Raw genomic sequence first — 11,183 nt, 5'->3', positions numbered from 1 at the left:
GCGGTCATAATGTCTGTGGAAGGTGGGTTGTTCCATCAACGATTGTGGCTTACCAAACTACTTTAAAAGACGGTACTTGTTGTTACCCTGCCAAGTACTCGGAATTAAGGTGATTAAACCTGCAGTCCGTCCAAAGCAGCAAACACACACACACACACACACACACACACACACACACACACACACACACACACACACACACACACACACACACACACACACACTCATACACACACATTCACACTCAAACACGCACGCACACAAACACACACACACGCCGCGCGCGCGCGTTCATACATGTCGCTGTATAAATGAAATAATCTTGGAAGCGTTAAACCCCATTTCTCCATATCTCACCACCAGCCAAATCGTTCATCTGTGTTCGTTCAAGGTCAAAGCAATTTCGATTATTTTCATCTTGTTTATTTCTTTATGCATTTCATTAACTCGAAGAAACAACATCATTTACACTCACTCAATATTCATACTCACCGACAAAAGAAACGCGAATATCATACATGTTGGTTAACATATGAAGAATTACTCATATTCAAGATATATTAAATGGGTCCAATGCACAAACGAACCTGCTGGTACATTGTATGAACCGACGCTCATGAACGCACAACACAAGCCGTTATAGATCCATGACTCTAGATGCACCATTTGTCTCGTGTAGAATTAGCATGAAAAGTTTGGAAATCACGTGCAGCCTATCATGATAAGAATGAAGACACTCTGTGGTAACACGTGGCTGATAGATGGTTTTGTCATCGTATTTAAGGGGTACACATTGGAAACTTTTCTGAAGGTACATACATTTCTATGGTTCTATGGTTCGCGTTTCTTTGGCTGTGGGTATATATGCATGTCTGTTTGGGAATATTGTCGTTATGTTTTCAAAGAAATACCATGATCTGTAACCACTATAGATGTATACTACTATTCACCTCAGAACTGAACTTTACGCGAGGGGGTGTTTTCCCTCTAGTGACAGGTGGCATTTCTGCGTAAGGTGTGACTTTCTGACCTTTACAAGTATACTTGAAGTCAACAAAATAGTCGTTCTATCATGTGAAGTGGTCAGCGGTTATGTTGAGGTGACGACTTACGGTCAGTCGCGTCAAGGACATCCTGACCCAAAGCAGGAAGACCCCCAGGACAGCGTTATTGACCTAACAACAGCGGGGGTTCTTATTGTGTCAATATCACTGTTTAGCTCAGGTTACGCTGTTATGCGCTGTTTGGGTATTGGCAATTCCGCTGTCATTAATTATGATCTGCCAGAGGGCGTCATAGAGCTAGTTAACGGGATCACTGTGTGTGGGCGGCTGGGGGAATGTAACGGTTCCGGGAGCTGGTACATGTATATGATTTCGTGGTTAGGAGTGGTGATATATACATGGCCTGAAACATACGATAAAACAGTATATAAATAGTTCTTTCGGGTAATTAATACTGATTTAAACACACTGTCCGTGGGTAGGGTAATGTTTGCATGTGACGTATTTTTATCAAAATATTGACATGTGCATGTATTATCGTACATCTGTTGGTTAATTATGCATTTCAAATATATCGTTTCAACTCAGTGAACTCATATGCTTGTAGATACTAGATAATTGTTCTCACAACTATTTGATAGATTCATATGTGTTCATAATTTATTCCCAAACAATAAAGTAATTAAACATTAACTTTAGAGACGTCCTTGTAGTCATGATGGGTCGATGTTATGTTAATTTACCATTACACTGGTCCGCTAAATTAAGAGTACGAGGATATCAACAGTGTGGTAGGCATTTCACAGGAGTTGGCGGATAAAAAAGTATAATATATAATTTATTGATAACAACATTTTGACTTCTCACACTATTAATACGACGTTTCGGTATATGTCCTTATACGGTTGTTACTGTCGAGCAGTCCTGAAAGATGTTGTCCATACGTTTAAACGAATATAGAATATATCAACAGTACCATGTAGTTCCATTGAAAAATTTGTTCTTGTCCATGTGAATTGGAAGGGTTGCTCTCTCTCTCTCTCTCTCTCTCTCTCTCTCTCTCTCTCTCTCTCTCTCTCTCTCTCTCTCTCTCTCTCTGTGCATGTTATCGTATTCCAATTTAGTGGATGGACCGATACTCAATCACTGGATTGTCTGGTTCAGACCCGATTATTTACAGACCGCCGTCATAGAGCTGGGATGCTGCTGAGTGCGGCGTCAAACAATAAACAGACAACACTCATCTATACATACATCCCCAATAGGGAGTATGTCCTGCTCACAGTTCTATTGTGAACATTATGTCCCTGTAAAGACATAGACACTGAATCAAAACACAAACTATAACAAATATGCAATGCAGTTTATTTACCTAAATGTCATGCTGTGACAAATACGTTTACCTTAATGTTACATACCAGAACGAAGGGTAATGCCAGTTAAAATGCTGTTCATAAACTTCATTGTAAATTGATCATGATAATTTCAAGTACATTATACATGCAGGGACCAGTCCTATATTATTCACTTAAATTTTAATTTCTGAATTTAATACATATGATACCACGCATGTTTATTCGTGCTGCGAGTATACGTTCCATAACCTGTACATTGGCATACTATATCTGTAGAATATACCCTGTGATCAATAAACTTGTACTTTTCGAAATTAAACGTATTTGATTACTTTATATAATATATGATAACGTTAATATATTGTAAGTGAGGTTTCACTGTTGCTGAAATAAATAAATGTATGAGACATAAAACATATAGATCAGTATATCGACTCTTCCATATCTAAAAGCTGCTTCGCAATAACGAATAAAACACACACAGCTGATGGTCTTACGTCTTACACATGATGTACACAGTAACAAGCAAGTGTAGCATTAGGGATACTGTCGGTCAGTGAACAGCGTCCACCTTTATCAATCAAGTTAGTGATGGATTGCACTGGTGGATCAAGTCATGTCCATTGTGTCGCGTCTGTACGTTTACGTGATGGAACATTAACATGGTCCTTTTGAGGTTGGACCGAGAATGTAGATCTGATTACATATATATCACGTATGCAACATAAAATTTGCCATTTTAGTTAGGATTGTTGAAGGAATTTAAAACATTGTTTAACAATGATAATACAGAAGATTCATCCCTTTTATTCTATACGTGGTTGTTAGTGGATGGTGATGCTGGTGGAGAGGAGCGACGAGATGTCAACATTGATGCTCAGTGATCTGGTCTTAGTATTGTCATTACTTATTTTCCACGGTACTTGCTGAATCCATTTCGCTAGTTAATCGAGACTGTATATTCCCTGACGTTGAGGTTTTATATTCAATCAATATGTATTTAATGCATGACCAATTATTACCGATGTAACATATTCTTAACGTACAGTAAGACAAACATAATATTCCAGAGCATTGTTAGTAAAACATTTGTTATTAGATATTGAAATTTGATTCAGCAAGTACTGTGGAAAAATGAAATTCAAACATTAACATGTGCTGCAACGGTACGCGTAACAATGATTATTTTGTTAGTTGGATTCAATTAAGGTATATGTCTTGCCTTACAAGTATGATATAGCGTCTTAATTGCTGACATTCGATTGGATAAGGTGCTCAGCATGCCTTTTAGATTATATATCATCATTCTATTTGGTGGGCTACGATATAATGTTATATTATACTTTCATAAAGAAAACATTTGTAAGGAATAGAATATCACATTCAGAAAGAGTGATTTTAAATGGTATTTCATGCCTGTAGATAAACAGCCCCCAGTAATAGACACGATAATTAACACATTTATCATGTTGTTTCTTCAGTTATTTTGCAACTTCATATAATATGACGTAACTGACATGTAAACCGATCTGGCATTGTGTGGTTATGCATGTATGCAAGCAGAATGTCAACTCTAGAAAAAGTTCTCAACAACTGACCCCTTTCTTGATGCTTACCAAGTGCAGTCCTAGCCCATGATGCATGCTGGGTGGCAGACAAAGTTTACATGTGTACATGCATTTGTAACTACAGATATATCTACAATATAGACATTGACGAACGGCTAGCCATTTCACTGCAACAAAACATACCTAACGACACAACCGCTCGAAGACGTCATGAACAAGGATTCACATTACTCTGTTGACAGCTGTTAACACGATAAACATGTTATTGGACACAACCCTGCACTTTGTTTACAAAACACATTTTCTAAAGTTGACTTTCGGTGAAATGCATGATTGTATTGTATGTACTGCGGCATGGCAACATTAAGTATTCACTACGCGTATATTTGCCGAGCAGAATGATCAATAGACTAAATATCTACACATTATACAATGATTGGACGCATGTTTGATGTATGGAATATAAGGCAATAGCATCACTATGTACACACAGACGCACACAGACTACCTATACCATTCGCTTACCGCCATAACAAATACAATGGGTAAGACAATAGAGAACAATCCAGAGTTGCAACAATAATGGATGCCATGTGAGTATCAATCACGTATTACTACTAAGTTTAATCTCTAACGTGATTTAAACTCGGCTGAACATGCTTTGCTCTCACAATATGTCAACATTTTGAAACAAATTCATTTGAAGCAATAAGAGGACAAGGTTTTTGCATTTGGACAACCTAGAGTTCATAAAGGTAACAAAACATATTTATTTTGATTTGTCGGTTGGTGCGCTGTCATACTGGTACATCACTGTGATTGATTGAGCATAAACACAACAGTTACAATGTGACATATATGTCGGTTCATAACCTAACCATACATAGAGAACAGAAAACCTAATTTGAATGGTCGCTGTATCTAGAGTGGCATACGCGTGTTATCACAGTTGAGCTTTTGTAAGCAGATCAAGGATAAGCATAAAGAAAATAAGACAATTCATCACATGTGGTCTCAGAACTTGTACAATAAAAAGTTGTATAGGTATAGGGAGAGAAGTGGATAGATAGAGAGAGCAAGAGAATGGATTGAAGGATAAATGTTACCTTAATGTATACGCCTGTCATGTATTTTGTAACACAAACAAACACGAGACAATCTTGATCAGTTTCACTGTAACATATTTCCAGTGAGGCAATGCTGAATGTCTCGGTGGTATTCAGGAACAGGCAACTAGAGATAAAACCAACGTAACAAGGAAAGCTCGAAGCCCTAGTATTCAGCAGTCGTCGCTGGAACAACTTATGAACCAGCTGTGAAACCGTTGGCAATGCTACAATGGTGCCAACCCCTTTTGGTACGGCGGATGCCGAACCTGATATAAGTGGTATTCTGGATGCCTTAGTACATTACGCTGGATGCTATGAAATGTTTATGTGGTACGTGGATGCCAAAATTTCAATGTTGAAATGTATTGTTCTTCTTTTTCTTACAAAGAGTGACAAATCAAGAATATATTTAGCCCAAAGCTTTTGGGCACGCGAGGTCATGCATTCTATGTGAAAATCCCAGTCTGTGTACACTGATAAGGCAGGGTTCTTAAATTGGATGCCGACAAATTAAATGGCATACCAGATGCCAAAAGGGTTGGCACCCGCACACATTACAATTACTGTGGACATGTCTATGTACAATATATCATCGTGAGAGACATGGTCTCACCAAGAGCATAAGCATTTCCACTTGATGGCATTTATGCATATATTTGATATAAACAATACAGTTATATTGAAGTATGTCAAGGCTACCTTTTGCCAAATACAACATACTGGAGATGGCTTGCGCATATATCTATATACTATTTTAGGTACATTTCAAAACACGTTATCTCACGTATGTTATGGTTAGTAATATTTACATTGGAAATAGAACTAAATTGAGTTTTATTGTCTTAGTGACGTTATATTTCCGACATGATATAACTAGGTTTCTACATAACGATAAGGATAATAATAATAATAATAATAATAATAATAATAATAATAATAATAATAACAAGTTTTATCATGTAATTCCATAAGGGTCATTCATCTTGACCCTTCATCATTAACAATGTCCAAAAAACATTATTATACATAAGGAGCTATGGGTAACCTTGAACACCCCAAAGCCCACACGATGATGTGATATATGTCCTACATGTATGTCAGTCACATACTGTTTATCGTCGTTACGTAAACTGATCAAACTGACGTTGAGAACAGATGGGTGTTTGAGGGGCCCTCAATCAACTTAAAAAGCTTAAGTATGAATCCTACAAGTTAAGCGTTCTTCCGCTATGTGGCGTTTGTACACGGCCAATATACAACTTGGACGCATCTGTCAAGTAAAGTGTGTCTCTACTGCAGAATGTCAAAGACAAGACGTTCAAAGCATCATTTAACAAAATATCATCTCTCTCTTTTTATGGATGTCCCGTCACTTTCCTAGACGGCAGTGGCGGTGCCAGCGTTTGGTCAGAAGGCATGGCGTGCCCCGTATGTATGTTGCATGGGGTCTCTTCGCTCTTCCCGGAGATGGCGTCCTCTCGTGCAGAGCAAGAAAATCAACTCAAACATCTCAGCAACTGTGATGAGGCTGAAGCCCATGAACAACCCAACCTGACCGCCAATAGACCCTGTACAAATAGAAATAGATATATCACTGTCTTCACACAATGACGACTTTCGTTGCAGGCGCATGAGACCTATTTTACTAAATTTTTAAAATGGATAATTACAGCATTAAAATGGTACAATGAATTCCCACATGTAATACCATTATGTTAACGCGTTCGAGCCTTCTCCAATTCCATCTTCAACTTTACATCTGAAATATGATACAATTACTGCGAGCGTACAGGGCATATCAGTAACTCCACTGTGAATAGATCTATCGATTTGTGGGCAAAAGAACCTGTAACTATTATTACTTTTCATCTTGCCATGTCTTAGAAGCGATGGAAACACGGTCGCTAAATCAAAATTTTGTGCGAAGCAAAAAGGCTTCCAATCATGGAAGCATATATGTCTGGAATTCTAATCAACTGATTTTTTTATTCAAGCTTGTTGTTTTCATGGAACACATGCTATATTCAAACGAGTTAAATATGTTTTAACCGCGTAATACATCTAATAAGTAGGTGATATCTTCATTACATATATGATTATTTATTATCCATAACCGAGGTAATACTTATTCATATGACTCACCCGTGAAATAAGGATTTAGTGCGAGGAACGTTATTCAGAACCAATTGCTGACGTAATGCCGACATCAGTGTTATGAACAAAGGTTCCTACGTACTATTTCGTTATCGTTTTTTACACAAATTTGACACCGGATACGCTTTTCGATATGTACTTGTTTGTTTGTTGCTTAACGCACTCAGCATAATTCCAGCTATGTGACAGCGGTTAGTAAACAGTCAGAGTCTTGACCAGACAACCCAGTGATTGACATCATGAGCATCGACCTTCCCAATTGGGATACGATGACATGCATCAAGAAAGTCAGCGAGACGGACCACCTCTTACGACACGCATGGGTTGCTGAAGACCAAATCCACCCCGAAATCGTCACGGGGCATGCGTTACCCAAGAGTACATTGATGCTGACATTTCCCCGAGTAGTACTCCACCTACTCACCCAGCAGACCCTGCAGTGTGTAGATAGGGACTTGTTCGATGGTCGTGACCACAGGATCAGGGAAGAAGAAGTGAAGTGTCACAACATCCGCGCCCAGGTCATGGCTGTGATGAATGTCACGAGAGACGAATTATTAGAACCTATATCAGAAGTACTAAAACATGTGCGAAGTAAAACACATTTTGTTTGTTTGTTGTTTAACACTGCAAAGCTATATAACGGCTGTCTGTAAGTAATCGAGTCTGGACCAGACAATCCAGTGATCATGAGCATCGACCTACGCAATTGTGATACGATGACATGCATTAACCAAGTTCGTTTGTTTGTTTGTTGTTTAACGCCGCACTCAGCAATATTCCAGCTATATGAAGGCGGTCTGTAAATAATCGAATCTGGACCAGACAATCCAATGATTAACACCATGAGCATCGACCCACACAATTGGGATAGATGACATGCATCAACCAAGTCAGCGAGCCTGACCACCCTATCCCGTTAGTCGCCTCTTACGACAGGCATAGTCAACATTAACCAAGTCAGCGAGCCTGACCACCCGATCCCGTTAGTCGCCTCTTATGACAGGCATAGTCGCCTTTCACGGCAAGCATGGGTCGCTAAAGACCTAGTCTACCCCAGATCGTTACGGGTCAAACATGTAAAACAGCTGTTATTGCACAGAAAAACACGTTAGACGGGGATCTAACAACATTCAACAATTATAATAAATCACATGGAGTTTCATTGAAAACAGGAACATCACAAACAGTATTCAGTATATGACGATAGTGAAGATTGCATTAATTGTGTCGAAGTGAAAAGAGATCCTTACTAAATCAGTGAATATAGTTTTACGCCGTTTTGTGCCATATTACAACCATGTCTTGGCGGGATACATCATATGGGTTTCATATATTAACTCATCTGAATTGGGGAATGAAACCCGGCTCTTCGATGTTACGCTTTAACCACTAGCTTAACCCAACGCCCCAGCCTTACATCAGATGGCAAAATGTTCAAATACAAGTTTGCCTAATCCTACTGTTCACTTTCCTATTTGTTTCCTCGTTTTGTTTGCAAAACATTACATTCTACCTGTTTTCGTCTTGCTGTCAACAAACAATTTGCATCAAACATAATATTATTCGTACAGATGGTTATTTCTACAAAGAATGTTCACTTGCAACCCACAGAGAAATTGAAAATGACATTCTTACACTATACTCTCGAAGAAGTCGGTTGCTCTGAACTTGGTGCAAGTGGCAGCTGCGGCATAATGAGTCTCTGTACACGGCAGCGGACACACACACGGAGCCTTTTCCACATCTCTATCCCCATTCCCTCTGTAGTATTTAGCTGCAAGAATATATCAATACTCAGTACAAATTACATCTCACAATGCAGTAAGTGAGTTTCCTACCACAAACACTTCCATGTTATTTCTGGCTCGTACAAAACACTGCTAATCACCTTCCCCAAGGTTAAACTAACCAATCAAGCCAGCCCATCACACGTGGTCACACTGGATACCGTGAAGGTAAGTGCAGATGAGACATTAAATTTGTCACCTCGTCACTCACGCAACGTTGCTCTCCGGTGCATACATGACACGGTAGCCACGATTCGTTAATTCCTAATCTACTCGGAACAGCTCCATTTGACGCATCAGTTGCCAAAATGTGACCGATGCCATTCCTTTTTGTGACTTGAACTTTTTGCTTCTTACTTTTCAGGTGAGTGAGTGAGTATGGTTTTACGCCGCTTTTAGCAATATTCCAGCAATACCACGGGGGTGACACCAGAAATGGGCTTCACACATTGTTCCCATGTCGGGTATCGAACCCGGGTCTTCGGCGTGACGAGCGAACGCTTCAACCACTAGGCTACCCGACCGACCACTTTTCAGGTGAACAGATGACTTATGTTTGTATGTGTTTGTGACGGACACCACAGGTGCGACAGGGTATGATCAGCTTTCAGCGAACACCAGGTGTCAGCGAACATCACTATCTTATAATGGTTCAAAAGTACCTGCTTATGATATAGTCCGATTCGTAAAATGGCTGCGTGTACAATACTAAGCCGTCAATTCACAAAACACATTCACGATGTGTTTTTGTTTAGTTTTAATCTTCCTCTGTTTGCAGCAAATACGAGAGGTTAATTAAATCCTACATATAAAACGGTTTCAAATTACGGATTCAACGTATATATGCCCGCCGAACCAATATATACTCGTAATGGCATTTGTCCACAATTTGATGGACTGCCCTTCTCATGTTTAATAATAAAATGTCAATGAGAATGCAACGACATTTGATTATTAAACATGGCTTCTTCTCTGGTTGGAAAATCTTTGACACGCATACCTCTTGTCAGCCTACTTGTAACACACTGGGAGACTCTCCATGTTATTATGTTAAAAACATACCTTCAGCCGCCCTGTAGCACACAGCCAGTCGATCCATGGAACACAGCGTCTCATTGCCTAGGTAGAAAATACATTTCTGTAGAACACCTATCTACTTTATGGGGCAAAGGATAAGATACGGCACGGAAACAGCAGGCAGCCATAAGCTGGTATCATTCACCTTTGCAGCTGTTTGAAAGACACTGTTTAACGTTCATTAATTTTGCACAGTGTTCGTCAACGGTGTCCTTGAAATAGAAAAATAGAAAAATGGGAAGGAACACAACTAAGAACTCAGTGGCATCCGAAATAAAGTTAAGGTTAATTATAAAAAGCATCATGCCTGTAGCAACAATGATGCAAAAAAGGTTTTCGATCAAATGTCGACAACACGTACTTGTAATAGGTTTTCAAATAGGATTTTACGCAGCTTTGATCAGTATTTCATTTATATCATGGCGTGTCTGGGGGGCTTGAGTTGTTGTTTGAAAGCATTGACCGCAAGCAACACAGCCCCACGACGGCCAACGTACATAACTCTGAAGAGTTCCTTTAACCACCGTGACACTCTACTCTTTCTGCTGACGGACTTTTGCTGAATTATAACAGACTTTCCAGGACACAGGACACCTAGGCCGGGTCTCCATGGGGATATCGCCATTGTAACCTGAGAACACTCTGTTCTTAGATTTGCCTCTCGAACACTGTTCCACTCTTGAACACTCCCAAGTGCATACTAAAACGTGTACTATTTTATTTATATCATCTGCAATATCCAGGGTTTCAATTCCGAATGTGCCCTTATTATAATTCTGTGTTTGCTTCGTCCTTGCAAGTGGGTGTCAACACGCACTAATTCATCACAGACACTGTTCCCTCACGAGTTGCATAGTCAGAAAAAAACGACTGTAGAGCAGTGAGTCAAATATCCCAATACAACATGCAGTGGATTAATCATGGGTAATGTATGACGTGACAACAGCTTATAATATAACTTATAATATTGATATCATGTTATTTAAATACATCATTTTCAAATTAATAATTGGGTGTTCTATTTGATAGGATATCGTATCTTTATTGTCCATCGTTAAGAACATTGTTATGGGCGTCTCAATGCATGTATGCATGTCCATGTCTGTCCATATGCTTGTGTGTACCT

The 11,183-nt window shown here is 39.3% G+C and overlaps 1 protein-coding gene across 2 annotated transcripts in view; it reads right to left on the bottom strand.

Moving 5' to 3' along the window:
• Positions 1 to 2,396: 2,396 nt before the first annotated feature.
• Positions 2,397 to 11,183, bottom strand: part of LOC139465940 (acid-sensing ion channel 5-like) — a 97,901-nt gene continuing 89,114 nt past the window's right edge. For both annotated transcript variants that reach the window (XM_071247946.1, XM_071247945.1), the window contains exons 6-9: positions 10,043 to 10,099; positions 8,829 to 8,967; positions 7,615 to 7,718; positions 2,397 to 6,604 (exon numbers count right to left, since the gene is read on the bottom strand). In XM_071247946.1, the coding sequence (XP_071104047.1) occupies positions 6,444 to 6,604; positions 7,615 to 7,718; positions 8,829 to 8,967; positions 10,043 to 10,099 (461 nt within the window). In that variant the 3' untranslated portion in view covers positions 2,397 to 6,443. The remainder of the gene's footprint in view (positions 6,605 to 7,614; positions 7,719 to 8,828; positions 8,968 to 10,042; positions 10,100 to 11,183) is intronic.

Source organism: Haliotis cracherodii, unplaced genomic scaffold (genome assembly GCF_022045235.1).
Source record: "Haliotis cracherodii isolate W230 unplaced genomic scaffold, xgHalCrac1.p SCAF_18, whole genome shotgun sequence".
Taxonomy (NCBI): domain Eukaryota; kingdom Metazoa; phylum Mollusca; class Gastropoda; order Lepetellida; family Haliotidae; genus Haliotis; species Haliotis cracherodii.
This window is presented reverse-complemented; position numbering and strand designations above follow the sequence as displayed.